At 43.4% G+C, this 22,924-nt stretch overlaps 1 protein-coding gene across 1 annotated transcript in view; it reads left to right on the forward strand.

The window, feature by feature from the left end:
• LOC115088107 (24-hydroxycholesterol 7-alpha-hydroxylase) overlaps positions 1 to 18,771 on the forward strand; it is a 308,210-nt gene extending 289,439 nt beyond the window's left edge. Inside the window, exons 11-12 of the mRNA XM_029596064.1 lie at positions 15,844 to 15,931; positions 18,012 to 18,771. Coding sequence (XP_029451924.1) covers positions 15,844 to 15,931; positions 18,012 to 18,116 — 193 coding nt within the window. The 3' untranslated portion in view covers positions 18,117 to 18,771. The remainder of the gene's footprint in view (positions 1 to 15,843; positions 15,932 to 18,011) is intronic.
• Positions 18,772 to 22,924: the final 4,153 nt, after the last annotated feature.

A 22,924-nucleotide genomic window follows, 5' to 3' on the forward strand; every position in this document is an offset into this window, starting at 1 on the left:
AGAGAACCAGCTGTTTGTGAAACTTGAGAAATGTCTCTTCGAGAAACAATCAATACCTTTCTTAGGATTTATATATCCACCACGGGGTTTCAGATGGATCCAGAGAAACTGGCCAGTATTCGAGACTGGCCACAGCCCAAGGGACTTCGAGCCATACAGCGATTTCTTGGTTTTTCCAATTTTTACCGGAACTTTATCCCACATTATTCACACATCATAGCTCCGATTACCGCTTTGACCAGAAAGGGGGCTGATACCAAGAGATGGTCTCCAGAGGCAATACAAGCATTTAAGGATATCAAGATGGCCTTTTTACAAGAACCATGTCTCCATCATCCAAACCCCAATCGTCCATTTATCGTTGAGGTGGACGCATCCGAGGTAGCTGTGGGGGCTGTCCTCAGCCAGTGTTCGGATCAAGGGGCACTAATTCCCTGTTCTTTTTTCTCTCGTAAGTTCTCACCCGCAGAAAAAAACTATGGTATCGGTGATAAAGAATTGCTGGCCATCAAGATGGCTTTGGAGGAATGGAGACAGTGGCTGGAGGGGGCGCAACACACCATCACCATTTTTACTGACCACAAGAATTTGGAATATCTTAACAGAGCTCAGCATCTCAACCCTCGCCAAGCCCGCTGGTCTTTATTCTTCTCACGTTTTGACTTCAACCTCCGGTATCGTCCAGCAGCAAAGAATGGGCGAGCGGATGCCCTATCCAGATCGTTCGAGGTCGAAGATTCACCCAGAGACTCTTCAACACATTATCGATCCCGCCAAACTTATGCTAGCGGTCACTGAGACGGTGCCACCCGGAAAGACTGTAGTGCCTCTCAGACTACGCCCCAAAGTACTTTCATGGGCTCATGATTCGCTATCTGCTGGACACCCCGGGAAAGCACGAACCTGGGAACTACTTGCCCGTTACTACTGGTGGCCCCGGATGAAGGGGGATGTACAAGCTTATGTTTCCTCCTGTCCAAAGTGTGCTCAGCAGAAGCCGTTGCCGGGTCGACCCTGGGGTCTCCTCCAGCCCCTTCCACCCCCCCAAGAGCCCTGGACCCACATTTCCACGGACTTTGTAGTCGACTTGCCTCCTTCTGGGGGGAACCAGGTCATCTGGGTCGTTGTCGACCGTTTTTCTAAGATGGTCCACTTTTTGCCTTTACCCAAATTGCCTTCGGCTCCCGAATTGGCGGATCTCTTCACCTCGCATATTTTTCGACTTCACGACCTTCCTCTTCACATCACTTCTGACCGGGGACCTCAGTTCACGGCCAAATTCTGGAACGCGCTTTGTCAGAAGTTCGGCATCCACTTGGACTTTACCACTGCTTTCCATCCGCAGGGGAATGGTCAGGCTGAACGGGTCAATAGGGGATTAAAATTATTCTTACGTCTTTTTGTGAACCACCGTCAGGATGATTGGGCCAGCCTTCTCCCCTGGGCCGAATTCTCTCATAATTCGCATGTACATTCTGCCACTGGACACTCTCCTTTTCAAATTGTTTTTGGTAAACAACCTCGCCCTCCACTACCTCTCCCTCTTACGGTAGCTTCTCCTGCTGCTCAACTTTCGGCTCAACTCCTACATGAACTTTGGGTCACCACCAACGCTCGCCTGCACAGGGCTGCCGCGGCAGCGAAACGGATGGCTGACAAGCATCGCCGTCCCGCTCCGCTCTTTCTTCCGGGAGATCGGGTTTGGCTTTCCACTCGTCATCTGCGTCTCCGGGTTCCTTCCATGCGACTGGCTCCCCGGTACATCGGACCTTTCCTTATCAGTAAACGTCTGGGTCCGGTAACCTACCGCCTCCGGCTTCCTACTAGTCTTCGAATCCACAATTCCTTCCACGTGTCTCTATTGAAGCCTCTGACTTCCTCTCCTTTCCATACGACCCCGGGTCCGGCCCCCGCCGTCGAGTCCGCTGAGGATGCCATCTATCAAGTCCGTGAGATTCTGGACATTCGGCGCCACCATCGACGGTGGGAGTACTTGATCAGCTGGGAGGGCTTTGGCCCTGAGGAAAACTCCTGGGAGCCTGTGGCAAATATATTGGATAAATCGTTGCTTCTTCACTTTCATCGGATGCATCCTGGGAAACCCGGTCCGTCCAGGAGGGGACGTAAGAGGGGGGGTACTGTTGTGAACCCCGATCGCGTTTGCACGCAACCGGGCTCCCCTACCTTCTCCAGCCAGGCCAGCTCGGGTCCCCTTCCCCGTGGTCCGCGGCGCACGGGCCGCGGCAGCAAGATGGCCACCATCCGGGAAGCAGCGTCGTCATGCCCGCGAACGGCCCCGCCCCTTAAAGGGGCTGGTACCAGGAAGAGGGGCCGGCCCCGGAAGAGGACGTCAGCAGGGAGGGATATTTAAATCCCTTGCAGTGTAGGGCTGATTGCCTTTGCAATAGGTCTGGTGGTTTGTTCCTGTTTGCGGTTCCCTGGTTGTTTGACTCCTGCCTGCCTGATTTTGCCTTGCTTGCTACCTGCCTAGACCCGGATTGGACTCTGACTTTGCTTTGCCTGCTGCCTGCCTGGACCCCGGATTGGACTTTGACCTTGCTTGCCTGCTGCCTGCCTGGACCCCGGATTGGACTTTGACCTTGCTTGCCTGCTGCCTGCCTGGACCTCGGATTGGACTCTGACTTTGCTTTGCCTGCTGCCTGCCTGGACCCCGGATTGGACTTGGACCTTGCTTTACCTGCGGTCTACCCGGACCTTCGGATTGGACACTGACCCCTGCCTGGAACCAGGACGCTGTACCTGGTTGTCGTTGGCCTGTACCCCGTTCATGCTGAAGCCAGCATAGGGTACTGAGGGGTTCTAGTACCGGGACTTCCACTTCCAGAGTCGAAAGGCACCTAGATTCCTCAGGTGGGTGACTTTTACTCTGGGTCAAGGGTCCACTTACATAACACATTGTGTGTGTTTTTATTTATAAATATTTTAATAAAAGTTTTTTTCTGTGACTAGCACTTTTTTTCAGTTATTGCCGTCAGGAGAGCAATGAAGCACGGAGGTTCTATCAAGCACCGTTGAAAGGGAAAAGTCATTACCGGAGAAGATACCAATTATAAGATTGAATGTACCCTGATGAAGACAGCTTGTCGAAACTTGCGCAAGTCGGGAGACTATGAGACATTCTTATAAGCTAAGTAAACAGCGACGGGAACTTGACGGCATTTAAACAAATGCAATAACTGAAAAAAAGTGCTAGTCACAGAAAAAAACTTTTATTAAAATATTTATAAATAAAAACACACACAATTTATGCACAGTGGTAAGGGAAGATTTCCGAATATCATTACAGCAATTTTAGCATAAAAATAATAAAAAAAAATATACAACAAATTTAGTAGTAAAATTTGGAAGGTGGTTGGTTGTTAATGATTACACCATAAATTGACACCTGGATGGTGTCTTGAAATATATGAAACGATCACCCATCATCCTCAATTATTTTATTAAGCACAGTAGTGATTTCTTTAATATCTAGAGTTGCTGTATGGTTAAGCGGGAAATCATCTCCAGGAAGTAAATGAATAAACAGCTACCGAGTGAACATTGGGTGTTTAGTATATAGTACTCACTTGGTGAGGATCTTTTGTGACACCATTTTGTTTACTGGCAGCCGACGGCCTGAGAGCGGGAGATCGCTCCCAGGACTCCCGCTGGACCACCAGGGACTTTAGGCAAATTTTGGGGGGTCAGGAGGGTGGAGGGTTGTATTTAACTCAATTTGAAGGGTTGGGATGGGTTTGGTTTATTTAGTTTTTTTAAATAAATGTGCTCCTCCCCCTGCGCTAACCCGAACAATGAATTTTCCCCGAAGTTTGGGGAAAATCCGTCTCTGGATTCGGGTCCTACGACCCATGCTGAATTGGACAATTTCTGTGAAATTTTCCAATTCGCCAAAAACGATTTCACATCCCTAATAAACAATCCATCAGTTTTTGAGGCTAGTAGTAAAATCCCGTCCAAGGACGGCAAAATACTGTGATGTGTAGGAAGTGCGTAATTGAGATGGGTAGTAGTAGAGAGTACATGTTGAGCTCGGTTGTGCTGTGTGGTAGAAAAGAGTGGATTGACTATTCAGAAGGAGAGAGTGGGAGAGGTAGAGCTCAGTTTCCATATGTGGTGGTAGAGAGTGGATTGGACCAGTGGTTCTCAACCTTTTTCCTGTCATGACACACCTGATGGACAGTGCTCACATGTGTGACACACTGCTCACAACAATCCACAGCTAAACTATAAAATAAAAACCTCAGTATTACTTTTATTATTAAGAATGACACAAGGGAAAGGTAAGAGTACTCTCTCTGAACAGAAATAACATACATTTTTGTACAAGCTGCATTCTCTATCCCCACTGGGGCCACCAACCTTTTTTCTTCTGCTGTCACTTTCAGGCCCAGCAGGGAGAGAGAGAATCAGTTATCACTAGCCCGGAAGAGAAAGAGGATTGCCATTTCTCGCTGGGCTCTGGCAGGAATGGAGGACAAAAGCTGTGAACTACTGGGCCCAGTACGTGAAGAAGTCTGCCTTGTGAACCGTATAGCCTTACACACCCTCCCCTCCCCACACAATTAAAAATTATGCATTTATAATAGATTTTATATGAAAAATGACATTAAAGGTACAGTCTGAAGTAAAAAGATATCACTTACAACATGTATATTATATTTACATGCACTGTTATGGTACAAACCAGAAAACCCTGCAAAAAAGTAAAAAAAAAAAAAGACACATTGAACCCATTAAGCCTATTGGAACGCATTAGGACTATTAGAACGTGTTCAGTATGGGCTTAGAATTCAAAAAGTCATGAGTAAAAGAAATACAACAGCAATATAGTAAAACCTCCATACTAAAATAACACTAGCTGACAGCACACAAACAGTAACAACCCTACTTAAGATAAGGTACAAGTGCTAATATTCCACCAGGCCCTAAAATACCAATACACCTCATATTAGGAATATAGAACAAGCCAAGCTGCTATAAATCCCTACACAGAAACTATACGCCGGCAGAATACCTTACCTCAGACATACATGCAGAAGACAGACAGACCCTCACCAAATACAGAATAAAATCAAACTAATAAAAAAATACATATTTCATAACAGCTGAAGAATAGAATAACATCCAACAATTAAAAACTCATAAAAATGTTCCAAAGCCAATAAAACATTTGAAAAAAGCAGACACAAACATCCAATAGTTAAAACTAATAAGGATAAAAAAAAAATCCCCTGCTCTCCATACCTGGGAACTTTTGATTTCACGGTGCCCTGAGATTGTCTTGGATTAGCAAGAGGAGAGGAGGGGGGTGTTGCTCAGACTTTCTCACTCTCATATATGCTGCTCTCATATATGCTGTCTCCCTCCCTCTCATAAGCTCAGTCTCACTTATACAAATACACAGGCTATCTTTCACTCACTCTTGCTCAGTCGTGTGTGTGCACACACATACACACACACACACATATATACATACACACACAGGCTTTTACTTTCACATGCTCAGCCTCACACAGGCAAGCACACACAAGCTGTCTCTCGCTGTCATGTGCTCAGTCTCACACAGGCAAACACACACACATGCACACCGGCTGTCTCTCACTCACTTGCTGAGTCTCACACAGACAAACACACGCACAGGATTTCTCTCACTCTCACACTGGCTGTCTCTTACTCATGTGCTCAGTCTTATGCAGGCACACATACAACAGGCTGTCTCTTACTCTCACGTGCTCAGTCTCATACAGGCAGACACACACACAGGCTGTCTCTCTCTCATGTGCTCAGTCTTACAAAGGCAAACACACCCACTGAGTGTCCCTTACTCTCACGTGCTCAGTCTTACGCATACACACAACACTGTCTTATTCTCACATAGGCATGCCAACACACAAGCTGACTCTAACTCTCACATTCTCAGTCTCACACAGGCACACACACACTCTCCTCCTGGAAGCACAAGTAACAGTAGCAGCAGCTGGAAGCTTCAGCCTGTCCTCCTCTTCCAGCCCTTGTTGTTGACTGGATTTGTTCTTTTTCTTGGGGCCACCGGGGCTGATGCTGTGCCTCTTCAAATTTGGCTCGCACTGCTCCTGCTCTTGTTCCTGCATGGGTCCACCTCATTTCCTCTTCCGGGCTGTACCAATAAGGAGGCTATACCTCCTGCACAGCCTTTCACCCCCACGTGTTTTTTTCTAGATGGCCACTTAGTGCTGCAGTCGGCTCTGCTATTAGTGTTCCGCCCAGGCTTGAAAATTGCTGACAGCCCGGGCAGAGGAAGAGATCTCTGCTTTCCGCTGGAGAAGAGGAGGGGAGGGAAGGTTAGCTGCATCAACAGGAGACCGGGGAGCGCGGAATTCTGGCTGCAGAGGTGGCGACACAGCAGCTTTTGCTTTGTGACACCGTGGTGTGTCGCGACACACTGGATGAGAATCACTGAACTGGACGATATAGAGAGAGCGGGGCGGAGCTGGAAAGTGGGGTGAAGCTGAAGAGTACAGGGAGAGAGGGGCGGAGTTGGAAAATGGGCAAAGTTGGAGATTACAGGGAGGGAGAGGGGCAGAGCTCAATTTGCCTTCTGGTGATGCAAGTGTAGGGCGGCTTTCTTCCTTATTATAGTTAGATATTTACGCAATAATTTCCAAGGAATTCCTTTGTTTACGACCAGGAAAAGAGACCGTACAATTCAGTTTCCTTCAAAGCTACTTTCAATAATCTTTCTGATTGACCTACAGGTATTGCTGCAAGAATAGCATGGGTGTCAGCCCTCTCCCAGGGGCTACTGAGTCTCTACTAGGCAGCAACTAATCACAGAAGGCCGCCACAGTATGAGGATGGGCATATGGGTGAAAGCAGAAAATTGCTGTAGGCCACGCAGAATGTATTTCAGATGAGAGATTGGGTAAAGAGGACTAAGCTCTTACAGGGAAGAATAAATGGGGAGAAAAAATATTGTGATGACAGCTTGTAGCAAGTTATCCAGAATGTTCATTTTTCAGTGAAGCTAAACATAGCACATTCTCATCTGTATATTTATCTACACACACAACCATATTAATTTGCTATTTGTGAAAAAGACATCTGTTATCTGTTAAATGCATATTTGAAAGAGAAGTTAAAGACAAAAAGATTATGAGGAGACAGAAGGATTGCAAAACATTCTGCTCATATTGGAATGAAAACATAGAGGTAAATCCTTACACAAAGGACCAGATGTGCTGATCAGTTTTCACACAATGGGAGAAATCCCTTACTACATCTAACCCAAAACACTCTAAACAGTTGTTTTTCTGTACAAATAAAGGTGTTGCTACTCACATGAAGGGCTATCCTTGGGGGGTAGGATGGGAAGGGGTAACCACCTAAGGCCCCCTGGCCAAAGACCCTATGAAATGATAGCATTACAGATATTACACCCAACTCTAGAACACAAAATAGGAGACGGAATAAGACAGACTACTACAGATCACTATGGAAAAACTTCATGCTAGCAAAATATCATACCTTAATCAGACAGACAGAACCTGGATAGACCCTCACCAAATACAGAATACTGACTACAAATTATAAATAGAAATAGGCAGACAAAAACTGAATTGGAAACCCCAAGAAGCCAGACCCTTCATGCATTGCAACACTGAAGAAATAGAAACAGAAATACTTTCCTTTTGTATCATGTAAAATACTAAGATATCAGAGATGCATTTTCACATTCCCAAAACAGACATATTTGAAACACTAAACAAAAAGGAAAAAGCTTTTTTCTACCTTTATTTGGACATTTTGGACCCTAACATAACATCCCCCTCTCATAACAACAATAAGGGATCAGCCACCTCAACTTAAGATTTCCCCAACACACAAATGGATGATGATAGGGGCTTAGCGGCCCCAACATAAGACCAACCTCCTACACAAGTGCGCATACACACACTCACAATGATGGGGACTCAGTGGCCCAAACACAACACTTTGCAACTCCTTCACACTATTTTGCCCACTCCTTCTCCCTCTCAGGATCTTCTCTGCCTCTCATTTCCCACCTCCCAGCAGTAGGCTGATTTCCTTCTCTTATTAGGAGCCCAGTCTCAGAACAACACACACAAAATTCAGAACATTAAACATATAGTATACAAAATCAAAACAGTACTAACAAATAAGCAGTTCTACACAAAACAGTTAAGCAATTAGAGGCAGATTTTCAAAGCCCTATGCACGTACATCCTGGAGGATGTACGTGCGCCGGGCTTATTTTCAAAAGGCCCAACGGTGCGCGTAAAGTATGTAAGTCCTGGGGCTTGAAAAAAGGGGTGGGGCCGGAGCCTCCAGGCACAGTGACCATTTGCCGCTGTGCCCGGGATTGTGGGCCGGCCGTTGGCTGGTGCGTGCAACCTACGCCTGCCCGGAGGCAGGTGCAACTTGTAATATAAAGGTTAGGGTTTTTTTAGGTAGGACTGGGGGGCGGGGAAGGGAGGGGAAGGTGGGGGGGAGAGGAAGGAAAGCTCCCTCTGAGGCTGCTCCGATTTTGGAGCGGCCTTGGAGGGAACGGGGAAAGCCAGCAGGGCTCCCCAAGGGCTCGGCATGCGCAAGGTGCACTATTGTGCGCGGGGTTGCACGCACAAATGTACGCCTGCTTGTAGGTATTAAAATCCAGCCCTTAGTGTAGTGACCAAAGAGATTATGGAAAGGGCAGTTTAGTTTCAACAATTTTTATTAGCAAAAACAATAACAAAATCCCGAGGGGCTTGGACTCTCAGTCCCACTCGGGGCGCAGCACTGCAAAGTACAAACTTTTTTCTGTTTTATGTATGAACAGCACACATAACGTGAACCACGTAAGGAGCAATACCCATCTCCCCCCTCCTTCCCCCTCCCCCTGACCCCCCCAGTCTGTGGTTCGTGGATCGGTATCTGTGTATCTCTTGCCATGATATATTCAATCGTTCAGAACAGAACTCCTGGATCGCGGTGATAAAGATTGAATTTAGTTATTCCATTAGCAAGAATTTCCGTCGTGAATGTGGAGAGTATCTGGAAACCATCTTTTCCATTTGCAGCATGCGGTGGAGGCCATTCCTCCATTGCTAGAAAGTAGGAGCGGCTGCTACTGTCCAATGCGAAAGTATAAGTCTCCTGCCGACCATGCTTGCCTTTTTTTATAAAGAGGCGCTGTCCATGAGCCTTAATTAAGGAATTGGAGAAACAATCAAATAACAGTAACATGGGTGTAGGAGACACAGGGGTCTTGAGTACCCCAGTTAGGTAGGCAGCAATGCTAGCCCAAAACCGCTTTATCGCGGGACAAGCCCAGAACAAATGACAAAGAGACCCCATGTCAGCGTGACATTTAACATAGCAAGCAGAATCAGAGAGTCTGGCCCGATCTGTGGGGAAACAAAGGCCTGGCAGATGAGTTTATAGTGCATCTCCCTAAAGTACATGTTAATAGAGGTGGACGATATCTGACCAAAACCGGCTCTGATGATTGCCGGGGACACTGTAAATATCCCGTCTTTATTCCAACGGTCTGCTAGAATCATACAGACCTCAGAATCCCCCAGCCGCCCCAAACCCTTGTAATAAGCCGACAGAGAGGGACATTTGGGTGCTTCCAACATTGGCAATTCATTTAGTTTATTGAAAACACTAGGGGAGCATGAGGCCCGTGGTAAAGTAAGTACGTACTGGCGGACTTGCAGATATGGGAAGACTTGAGACTGGGCCAACCCATATATCTCTACCAATTCCTGGAACGAAAGAACTTTCCCCTCCCCATCCAAAAGGTGCCCCAGCTGACAGAGACCCCATCCCTCCCAAACCCGAAATGCTCCCAATTGTAAGCCCGGTGTGAACGCATAATTGCCCCGGATTGGGAGGAGGTACAAGCATAAATTAGATATGCCCAGCCTTTTGGTAACTTTAAGCCAGGTCCTTTGCAAAGGGTCCAGCAAAGCGTGATGCTGCAATGATATTGGAAGGGCACATAGCATAAATGTAAAGGTGCCACCAACGCACATTCCGCCTCGATGTTAACAAAGATGGAGCTGCCCAATATCCAGTCCCTTACGATCCGGAGGTTACATGCCAGATTGCACTGGCCCATATCAGGGAACCCTAAGCCGCCCCTACCCCATCGGCTCTGTAGCCACCCCAGAGGAATGTGGGGATTTTTCCTGCGCCAAATGAAAAAGCATAAGGCACGGTTCAGGGAAGCAATATCTTGCAGCTTAAGCCGAAGGGGTAGGTTCTGCAGCAAATACAACCATTTTGGAAAAAGAATCATCTTAAACACATTTTTTCGACCGCCCAGGGAAAGGGGCAGGTTATGCCAGGCTCTCAGTTTGCTCTGAGAGTGCCGCAGCACCGGACCTACATTTAAACCATAGAGCTGTGTCATGTCTAAGGTAAGTTGGACCCCCAAATAACGGAATGCGCCATCCGCTCATCTTTTAAGGTATCTGGAAACGCCAGGGCCTCAGACTTGTCGCGATTGAGACAGAGACCAGAAAAGGCCCCAAATTCCTGAAACATGGCCAACAAGTTAGCTAGAGAACGCTGGGGTTCTGTCAAAAAAACAAGATGTCGTCTGTAAATGCTGCATATTTAAATATAGAGTCACCAAACTGAGTACTAGATCTAAAGTAACTGTCCATCTAGTCAGTTCTAGGACCAGTTGCTCCATGGATCAGTAATTTGTGGTATCTAGAAACTTAGGGATAGGTTTTAAAGCATATGCGTGCGCGTGGTTTCCAACGTGCACATGTTATAAAATCTGTTGGCAGCACACACTTGTGTGCCTGATTTTATAATCCGTGCGCATGGGGGGGTGGTGAATTTTTGCAAATTTCGCGGACTGGGAGGGAACTGGGGAAGGCCCCATTGCGTTGCGGATTTTATAACATGCACGCTGGAGCATCCAAATAAGAAGTAGACTGGGAGAGAACTTCTCTAACCTTCCTTCCCCTTCCCCTCTCCACCCCACCCCCTAAACCTAACCTACCTCTCACCATTTTTTAAAGTTTCTTACTTACTGCTACTCAGGAGCAGTCCTGACTGGCTTCTGTCCCGCCCAGACCACGCCCGCCCCTTTTTTAGGACCCGGCACTTTTGAAAATGCGCGCGGTGCATGCAGGGCCCAGCCATGCTCGTAAGTGGTGATTTTTATGCATGCCTGGCTTTTAAAATCCAGCCTTTAGCCTCTCTAGCATGTCCCGATAAGACATTGACCCATTCAATAGTGGGGTACCGGTAATTGAAATTTCCCATTATTAATGTGTTGCCAACATTTCACATTATTAATGTGTTGCTAACTTTTCACAGTCTTTTTTTTTTTCATTTTGGCCAAATGGCTGGTTATATACACCCACTGCTATACTCTTGCTTATCACACATGGAATTTCTATCCATAAAGATTCTACAGTGCATTTTGTTTCCTGCAAGCTTTGTGTCATGCTTGATTTAATCAAATCACATGCAATTCCCCCTTAAGAAATTCTTTTTTCATCAGATCTATCAATTTATTGATGCTCACAAATCGTGAGTCATTTCAGTTCAAAAAATACTACTTCACTGGGAGACAATCGAGCCTGTGTACTGACCCGAACTGACTTCCCGAATAACTACAAGAGAAAAATTTTTTTAAAGGAATGGAGGAAGGGTTTCATATATCTGAGTCTTAAATCCCCGCCAGGGTGAACTCAATCCGTGCATGTATAATCATAAACCAAACCTCCTCCGTCCCTTATTTTTTATCTGTTCTTTTTAAACAGTGTGCATCAAGCCTACACCCTTATGTGTTACATTTAATGAAAAATCATATTCAAATCCGAATAGAGCATTCTTCTTTTTTTGAGTATCAAAGACGGATCAACTTCACAAAGGAATTTAAAAGTCCCGACTTATCTGCTGAAAGTTGACAACCCGACGTAGCCACGTTTCTGGTCCGAACTCGAACCTTTCATCAGGGGATGTTATCCTGTTTGAAAACCAGTCGGTGTACTGAAGTTATCCATGATGTGAGCAAATCTCTCTAGGGACGCCGAATGCGCTCCCTGAATTGAAAAAAAGAAGAATGCTCTATTCGGATTTGAATATGATTTTTCATTAAATGTAACACATAAGGGTGTAGGCTTGATGCACACTGTTTAAAAAGAACAGATAAAAAATAAGGGACGGAGGAGGTTTGGTTTATGATTATACATGCACGGATTGAGTTCACCCTGGCGGGGGTTTAAGACTCAGATATATGAAACCCTTCCTCCATTCCTTTAAAAAAAATTTTCTCTTGTAGTTATTCGGGAAGTCAGTTCGGGTCAGTACACAGGCTCGATTGTCTCCCAGTGAAGTAGTATTTTTTGAATTGAAATGACTCACGATTTGTGAGCATCAATAAATTGATAGATCTGATGAAAAAAGAATTTCTTAAGGGGGAATTGCATGTGATTTGACTATACATAATATAATTTCCCCAAAAAATATTTTTTTGGTGCTTATTGCTAATTGGTATCTCACATGCTTGATTTAATGTCATCTTTTACATATAGTGCCACTATCCACCAATTTTATCTGCCCTATCATGTTGTTATAATGTATACCCTGGTTTATCAGTCTCCCATTGGTTATCCTCTTTCCACCATGTCTCTGAAATGCCTATAATGTCCATATCCTCATATTATACCTTATATCCTAACTCACCAGTCTTTCTTTTTAGACTTCTGGCATTCACATACAAAAGTTTTAAAGTATGTTTTTAATTTTTACTTTTATTTCTCTTTTGCTAACAAGCAGGTTATGAATACAATGATACAGGCAATTTAGAATCATTCATATCTGAGTGCTTTTTGTTTATAGCTACTTCTGCCTTAAATGCAACCTCTCTACGGGGATATTCTAATGTCCCTGTTTTGCAAGTATCTTTGGAAGATACATCCCTCCAAACCATGTGCTTCTGAATGACTGTCAGCTTTCTCCCATGGTCTATTTGAAAAGTTGCTCTATCTCCTTTTTAATTGTTAGCGCCAGCAGCCTGGTTCCACTGTGATTAAGATGGATCCCCATCCCATAGGAATAGGCTCCCCCTTCCCCAGAATGTTCATTAAAATCAAAAACCCTCTTCCCTGCACCATGGTCTCATCACTGCATTGATACTCTGGAGTTCAGCCTGCTTCTGGGGTTCTGCGCATGGAACAGGGAGCATGTCTAAGAATGCAACCCTGGAGGTTCTGGATTTCAATTTCCTACCTAAGAGACTAAATTTTGCCTCTGGAACCTTCTTCCTGCACATTACTAAGTCATTGGTACCCACCTGTACCATGACAGTTGGCTCCTCCCCAGTACTCTTTAAAATCTTATCTAGATGATGCGTGAGGTCCGCTACTTTCGCACCAGGCAGGCAAGTTACAAAGCGATCCTCATGCCCACCAGCCACCCAGCTATCAACATTTCTAATGCTCGAATCGCCCACAATAATAGCTGTCCTAACCATTTTCTTCTGGGCACACGGCCATGAAGATACATCTTTGGTGTGAGAGGATAAAGCATCACCTGGAGGGCAGGTCCTAGCTAAAGGATCTCTTCCTGTCACACCAAGGTGATGCTCTCCTGTCAGGTGTCCTTGCTTCTCCAAAGCAGCACAAGGGATGCTTGTCTGGAGTTGGGATTGCTATAGTCCATGAAGATCTCCTGTATATACCTCTCTATTTGCCTCAGCTCCTCCAGATCTGCCACCCTGACTTCCAGAGACCAGACTCGTTCTCTAAGAGTCAGGAGCACAGATACAATCTTTCACCAACGAGTAGATAATTGTACATGTGGCCCTCAAGGCAAAAGACTGGATAGCCCCCAACTTAATGCTGTATCTCTATCTGCATCTTAATTTTATTGTTGCTAAAATTTAAAAGCTGATTAAGGAGTAGGCATATCTCAATTTAAAGGTTTTTAAATTTGACTCTTTTTTTAATTATTTGGTGTGTGTTAAATCTAAGGTTAGTAAATTGATAACTAGTTAACTTATGTTAGTTTGTGAATGACTAGTAACCAGGGCCGGCGCGACCATTAGGTGAACTTCACAAACGGGGCCTATCCCGCTCGAGGCAAAGAGAAATAGAGACTGTGTGCTTCTTAGGGCCGGGAGCGGCGTGACCGGTGGGGGGGGGAGCGGCAGCGCAAGGGTCGCCTAGGGCACCCAGTAGCCTTGCACCGGCCCTGCTAGTAACAGCACTAAAATCGGTCAATCACTAAAATCAGGATGTGAAGAACTGTCCTTGGAAACCCTCCGTAACCAGTGCTGGACCAGGCATCTAGCCTGGTCCACCTTAAAAGCTAGAGACACAGGTAGCTCAGTGGGTAGATCCCCAGAGAGCAAGAGCAAGAGTTTGGGCCTAGCTGAAAACAGACAGGCTCCAGGTCTCCAAGAGAAGGTAGCTCCTGCAAGAAGGTGAACACTGAAGGTAAAGAATGAATGTGAATACTGAAAGTAAATGCTGAGAAGTGAATAGTGAATACTGAAGATAAATGCTGAGTGTGAATGTGGCTGAAGGTAACACTTTTGTAAATAGTTTATATAAGAAAAGTCAGAGTCCAAGTGTGTCTGTTCTCTGGGGAGTTACAGACCACTTGTGCTATCCCACATTCAGTTTTGCTTGTTATTCTAAATTGCTAATTGACCCTTATTTTGAAGATTTTTCTCCTACATTGAGGGAGGGGCGGTTATCTGTAATAAAAAAAATAAAATAAAGTGGCTGGGGTGGATGAGGGAGGATTAGAATCAAACTAGTGACTATTTGCCCAGGAACCAGTACTCTCACCTTTTCAGATAAAGTAAGTGACTTTTGCAAATTCACATTTCTAATACTTACAAATACTAACCTTTACTAACACAAAATTATCCAAAATCTATTATTCTTAAACACACAATCCTTAAGACTTGACAACAAATACTAGCCTTAAAAAAAACTAACACACAAGAATTGGTTTTTTTAAGATTTTAAGTGTTCTTTCCCAGCAAGTCCAACTTACCAACAGATTGTTCTGTAGTCAGTACTCTGATGTCATTGTTTAGAAGTCACTGCAGCAGTCATAATCAGAAACTTTGTGCTAACATAACCCTAATGTAAATAAAATTAAATATTATGGATTTACACGCATAAAACTGGACTTTTGAAAATTGATACTTTTATGTGTGTAACTCTTTTGAAAATGTATTTCTGCGTGTTACATTTTCAAATGCTTTTGTGCCTTTTACACAGGTAAAAACAGAGTTAACCTGCCTAATTCAGCCATATACGGTTAGGTGGATTTTTAACCAACAGTCATTATATGTGTACTTCCATAGTGTGCTTAATTTTGGCCACTTAGAAAAGAGGCATTCAGGGAGGGGAAGGAATTCATAGTTGGAAGCTACGTGGGTTTATTTCAATAAAAATATATACACGTGTAGTAGATGTGTTGCCTACACTTTCTCATGGTGTAGGTGGACATGATCTTTTAGCTGCACAACAAGCCAATCTTCCAACATATTGTACCTGAGTACCTTGCATGTGAAAATCAGCTGGGTTTGTGCAGGCTGAAAAGTACATGTGTACATTGCCAATTAAACACCTTATTGGAAATTTACCGCTATATACTGTCAAATGGAAATACTGCAAGAACATGGAATAGCAGCTAATGATGTGTTAGACTTATGGAACTGCAGTTGATGGTTCTTGTCTCTGCCATGTGTTGCTTGCTGACGCCAAAGAAAATAAGTATACATAGTGGAAATGAACTGCAATTCTAGTCCATGTTACATTTTCACCAAGTAACAGTTTTGTCTTTTCTCTTTAGGTGGTTTGCACTAATGGAGATTCATATGATTATTTCATTAATTCTTTATAAATTTGAATTTACTCTTTTGGATCCAGTACCAAATCAGGTAAAAGATTTGACAAGATTCCCCTTTTTTGGGAAGGAAGGCAACATATAAGTCTAAAAAACAAGAGGAAAATAGACTACATCTTGGACAGACATCTAAGACATGCTTTGGAGTATTCCTGCCTCCTTTGTCCTCCTCCCCCCCCCCCCCCCCCCCCCAATATCCCTTTCTCCTACTGCTGTGCTGTCCTGCATTTCCTCACCTGGAGTTATATTGGGCCTGACCTGACCCAACTGCTCTGCCTTTGCCTGTGCCCCAGCACTACCTCTTCTCTTTCCGCCTCTACTAGGCCTTCTTGCCAGGTTCTTGTGGCCTGGTTTGGCCTCTGTTGGATACAGGATGCTGGGCTTGATGGACCCTTGGTCTGACCCAGCGTGGCAATTTCTTATGTTCTTATGTTCCACTCTCTTCTTGACACTCCCACCCTCTTCCTCTCCTTCCTGCTAGACCTCCCCACACTTTCATCTTTTGCTCCTTCATCACCTACGGGCGTGCACACTCACCCTCTTCTCTGCGTCATTCTCTCCTCAGCTGCCTCTTCTCATTCCTTTCTTTGAAGATTCAAGCTTACACAGAAAAGTGACGAACAGAAACATGCATTCCCTCCCCCTCACCCACAGACAATGGGCAAACAATGAAAATGTTTTACATGAAAGGAGAACAAGGCATAACACAGGCTCTCCGATGTTTTTTTTCCCCTCCTTGACCTCTCTGTTCTCTTTAAGGCCTCCTTTCTTGGGGTACAGTGGCTCTCCATCCTGCCATCTTCATTGACAACCAGTCTTCTGTGCCAAATTTACTTTTATAAAATTTTGAAACAAGGAGGAGCCATGAAGAAAAGAGGACTGAGCATGCTCAGTTTAGCACATGCTGGGTGCCCCTAGTGGGGGAGGATGGCCATTTGTCTCTCTTTTTGGATTTTAATGATTGTTTCTATAATTATTTGTATGATTTTGATTTTATACATGACTATTTTTTAGATGCCCCTTCCCCCTGAAAACGTTTGAGAGAGCACTTGTGTGTACTATTTTATGTAGTTTCCACATGCTGTTTAGTGATCAGGTGGATAAAGTGCTGAGATGCCATACCTTTTTGGGTTAATGTGCGCACAAATACCATGTACATACTCCTGAGGCTATTTATTTGCAAACGCATGCTAAAATTTAGTTCATTGCCACAAGTGCTGCTTTAGTCTACATGTTAAATTTTTTATGACACATCTTAAAACATTTTTAGTGCATGTTTGGGTTTATGTGTTGTCTTCTATTGTTTAGCTCCAAAATCCTTATTCTTTACCTATTCCTCAGATATGCCTCACCATTTTGTAAAGTGAATTAACACATGTACTTTACCCTACTAACAATAACCATGCAGCACAGAAATGCAGAATGTAAAGACTTGCATGATCCATCTATTTTGTCCATGGGCAAGAGGCCAGAGTGAGCAGAGTTTTATCTCCACTGAAGTATCATGTCTGAATATTAGGGGAACATTTTTTAAAAATGATTTTTTTTTTTAAAGCAAGGAAACTTCCTGTACAATTGCCTTTTGAAAAGTTGGGGCTACCGGTGAGATGGGTACTTCTGAACCTGGGGACTTTGTAGCGACTTTGCAGCAGGTGCAGTTTCTGTGCTGTAAAACATGTGTGGGGATTTCAAAATGAAATCCCCTCGTCTTCCTTGCCAGCTCCACTGGCTTCAGTTCTTTCAGCACAGCGGAAAGAGCACAGGTACTTTTTCCTGTGGAAGGGTGGGGGCTGGGGACAGTTTTCAACTGATGATGTTATCCAGGTAAAATCATCTTCTCTATCTCTTTAATCTACTAAAGGATGGGCTGCCTTCCTGCAAACGTGCCTGTTGTCCCTGGTAAAGGACAGAGTTCACAGAAGCCAGCAAACTTTCATTATATTGTTGGATTTACTATTCAACAGATAATGATTTACTGTTTATTTAATACTTGAATATCAAACAAAAAAGTAAAATTTATATTCTCACTCTAGCATTTTGTATAATAATGTTTATAAAAGTTAATGGAAAAATGTGTACACTGCTAGAGTGGTTTCTCTTTTGTTGTGTTGCAGAGTAATCTTCATTTAGTGGGGACTCAGCAACCTGATGGACCATGCAGAGTTCAATATAAAAAGAGGATGAAAGCACATCCTCCAGAACTGAATGTACTTCATTGAAGAACGAAGAAAATGAATATGAAATTTTAAATTACAGTTCAGTATTCCTCTTAGTGCTACCTTGTTTATGTAAGCCAGTATTTCTATGCATCATATTTTATAGCAATGACTGGAGATTTACTGCATAGGTTTATTAATCTGCATTATGGTTAATTTTGCTATACATGGTTGTATGCAAAGTAGACTTGATGCTACCAAATTTAAGAGGCATATAATTGATCACATTTTAGGAGACCACTGTTTGGTTTGAGGCATTCATGCTCAAAAATATTAGGATTAATTTTCTAATACTTTGTCTTTTTGTAAATGATACTAAAATTTGCAACAGAGTAAACAACCAGGAAGGTGTGGAAAACATGAGGCATCTAGCAAAACCTGATGAATGGTCTGGAGTCTGGCAGCTAAGATTTAATGCTAAAAAATGCAGAGTCATGCATTTGGGCTGCAAAACTCCAAGGAAGCAGTATAGTATAGGGCAGGAGTGGCCAACTCCTGTCTTCAAAAGTCACAAACAGGCGAGGTTTTCAGAATATCCACAATGAATATGCATGAGATAGATTTGCATCCACTGCCTCCATTGTATGCAAATCTATCTCATGCATATTAAATTTGGATATCCTAAAATACCTGGCCTGTTTGCAACTCTTGGGGACCAGGGTTGACCACTCCTGGTATAGGGGGTGAAATTCTAGGCACAAATCAAGAGTGGGATCTGGGGGTTATCATTTCTGATCTCAAAGTGGCCAAACAGGTGGAGAAAGTGATAGCAAAAGTCAGAAAGATACTTAGATGCATAGCAAGAGGAATGGTCAGCAGAAAAAGAGATGATATTGTTCCTGTATAAGTCTTGGTGAGACCTCATTTGGAATACTATATACAGTTCTGAAGGCTACATCTTCAAAAGGATATAAATTGGATTAAGTCCATTCAGAGGGTGGATATTAAAATAGCAGTGGTCTTTGTTATAAATCATATGGGGACAGACAAAGATCTAACATGTAGAAGTGATCTTTGAAAGAGTAGTAGATATTATAGAGATAGGCAGACTAGATAAGACATACAGTCTTTTTTTGCCATCATGTTTCTATTATCAGTTGCCACACAAAAATATTTTAGCCTTGTAACAGACACTTATTATAGGATAACTTTACTCTTGACTAGGAATTCAAGTTATTCTGTCACATTCCCAAAAGTTTCAAGTACACTGCATATATGATTGCTAGCTGAATATATTTAGGGGTAGATTTTATAATTCTATGCACGCGCGTACTTTTGTTCGCGCACCAAGCGTGAACAAAGGTACGCCGGATTTTATAAGATATGCGCGTATCTTTTAGAATCTGGGGTCGGCGCGCGCAAGGGGGTACACATTTGTGCAACTTGTGCGCGCCGAGCCCTGCGCGCGCTGCCCGTTCCCTTCCACCCCCTGCACCTTCCCCTCCCTTCCCCTACCTAACCCACCCCCCAGCCCTGTCTAGACCCCCCCCCCTACCTTTATCTGAAAAGTTACTACTGCCTCCGGGCAGTAGTAACTTATGCGCACCGGCGCGGCAGGCCCCGACACAGGCCGCTGTGTTGGGGTACTCGGCCACGCCCCGGACTGCCTACACGCCCCCAATCCGAAACCACGCCCCCTGGCCATGCCCCCGACTGCCCCTTTTTGCAAGCCCTGGAACTTACCCGGCGCGCGCAGGGGGGTTTTAAAAGGGTTACGCGCGTACCTTATGCGCGTAACCCTTTTAAAATCCGACCCATACTGCATTCCTGTCTGAAGTGGGAATAAAGTCATTTGGCTGATGTTGGAAGGTCAGCGGGAGCTTCTTTAACTGACCCCCCCTGGTCAGACCATTGCCTCATTGCAGTTGTTTTAGTCACACAAAACACCACTAGGCCCATCTCGGCAGTTTCTGTGATTTGAAGATGTATGGACATAGATAAGCTGAAGCAGGTACTTCTGAGTAAATTAGAGGCAATGCTCTATGATTCCAGCTTAGACGCAATAACGGATTGGGAAAATATAACTAACAATATAGCTGATGAGTTGACTCCTTTTTTCCTATATAACCTGAGCCATAAGTAGAGAAAGAATGAGCCTTGGTACTTGCAAGGTTTGAGAACTGAAAAAAGAAATTTAGGACAATATGAGCATGCATGGCATTCTCATAAATTAGATTATAACCTTGAGAAATATAAAATCCAATTGACACTTTATAGACAATTGGTTAATGAAATTAAAAAGAATACTGTATGTATCTAATAAAATTCATGCCATGGGATTTAACTGAAAGATTTATTCTCTACAGTCAAAAATGTAACTAGTATGGGGAAGAATAATGCATCCTACTCAACTGATGGTCTTGTTGTCCATTTAACAGTGATTCATTTGCAACTTTTTTTTTCATAAAAAAGTTGAGAATCTATATAGCTCATTCTTTACCTCCTAGTTTTGCAACTACACCTACTATTGCTATTTCATGCTGGGATTCCTTTGACACTTTCTATGTAGAAATTTAAAATATATCTGAACTAAATCCTGCACTACTAAAAATGATGAGAAAGGTTATTTCCCCCATATAACGAAAATTGTGAATTTATCCCATGTTGAAAAGTCCTACTGCAAATCCACAGGATTTAGCAAGCTGTAGATCAATATCATCTCTCCATTTTTTGGCTAAAATAACAGAAAAGGTTATGCATAAACAATTGTGTGACTACCTGGAGGTTAATGAGGTAAAACAGTATGGGTTCAGGAAAAATTATTCTACTGAAACACTTCTGCTAACTGTGATTGATACTATCTTAAGAGGGTTTGACTGAGGGCAGTTACCTGCTAGTGCTACTGAATATATCTGCAGCATTCAGCATAGTTGACCATGAGATCCAGGTAACTTTTGGTTGACTGAGTTGGGTATTTCAAACCAAACCTTATAGTGGTTTGAATCATTTTTGATAAATCTGAAGTTCAAGATAGTTCTAAATAATCAGTTCCCAATGGGTGAATGAGTAAAAACGGATTCCATAAGGATTTCATCTCTCTGCCACATTGTTTAATTTATATTTGGCACCACTATGTAAGCTTTTGGAGATTAGGATTACATTTCAGAATATATGATGACGATATCCAGCTGTCTCTTCCTATAAAACAGTGGTTCTCAACCCTGTCCTGGGGACCCCCCCAGCCAGTCGGGTTATCATGATATCCACAATGAATATGCATGAGAGAAAATTTGCATGTTGTGGAGGCAGTGTATGCAAATTTTCTCTCATGCATATTCATTGTGGATATCATGAAAACCCGACTGGCTGGGGGGATCCCCAGGACAGGGTTGAGAACCACTGCTATAAAACATTCCATTAAATCTACCATGAAACATTATCCATCTATCTTGAAGCCATTCAAAAATGGCTACATCATAACCATCTAGTATTAAATATACCCAAAACTGAAATTCTATATTTGTTGCATAGTAACATCAAACAGCCTCTCCCAACTTTAAACTTTCATGGTCATGAAACCTTAGGTTTCCCAGTAGTGAGGAATGGCAAACTTTCTTGATGTTAAACTATCAATGATACCCCAGAAGAGTGCTTAATGTGATTTACTTGGATTTTAGTAAAGCTTTTAATACAGTCCCACATAGGAGATTCGTGAACAAAATGAGAGAAGCTTGGGAGTGGGTGCCAAGATAGTAGCATGGATTGTGAATTGGTTGACTGACAGGAAATAGCATGTAATGGTAAATGGAACCTACTCTGAAGAAAGAATGGTGTTAATTGGAGTGCTACAGGGATCAATTTTGGGACTGATTCTGTTCAATATCTTTGTGAGCAACTTGGCGGAAGGGATAGAAGTTAAAGTTTGTCTATTTGCAGATGATACCAAGATCTGCAACAGAGTGGACACATCTGAAGGAGTAGAGAGAATGAAAAGTGATTTAAGAAAACTTGAAGAGTGGTCAAAGTGGGATTCAATGCAGCAATCCAAAAGAGCTTTATGTGATGGGTGATGAAAGACTAATGTTAAATAGAAAAATGTTAAATAATGCACACAGCTGGGAGAGGGATATTGGTATGATAGTGTCTGATGATCTGAAGATGACGAAGGAATGTGACAAGGCGATAGCGAAAGCCAGAAGAATGCTGGACTGCATAGTGAGAGGAATAACCAGTAAGAAAAAAAAGGTGATAATACCCTTGTACAGATCCTTGGCAGGCCTCACCTGAAGTGCTGTGTTCAATACTAGTGCCCATATCTCAAAAAGGATAAAGTCAGGTTAGAGTTGGCCAAAGAGGAGCACCCAAAATGGTGAGGAGTCAGTATTGGAAGATTTATAAGGAGAGGCTGAAGGATCTGAATACACCCTGGAAGAAAGGAGGTGCAGGGGAGGTATGACACAGACCTTCGAATATCTGAAAGGTTTTAATGATGCGCAATTGTCAAACCTTTTCCATTGGAAAGAAATCAATAGAACTAGGGGTCATGAAATTAAACTCCAGGGAGGTCGTCACAGAACCAATGTCAGGTAATATTTCTTCATGGAGAGGGTGGTGAATGCCTGGAATGCCCTTCTGGAAGAGATGAAGACGAAAACAGTCAAGGAATTCATGGGGCAAGGGATAAACACTGTGGATCCCTAAAACCTAGAAGTTGGAAATAAAGAAAATAGAGCATGTGGGTAACTGGGAGTAACTTGCTGGTGTGGCAGTTGCTACCCTTAACAAATAAGCTTTGATACTGTTAATATAACTCCATGGTCATTTACATTTATTGAGATTTATGAATCGCGTAACACTGAAATAGGCCTATG

The sequence above is a fragment of the Rhinatrema bivittatum genome, chromosome 3 (assembly GCF_901001135.1).
Source record: "Rhinatrema bivittatum chromosome 3, aRhiBiv1.1, whole genome shotgun sequence".
Classification (NCBI taxonomy): Eukaryota; Metazoa; Chordata; class Amphibia; order Gymnophiona; family Rhinatrematidae; genus Rhinatrema; species Rhinatrema bivittatum.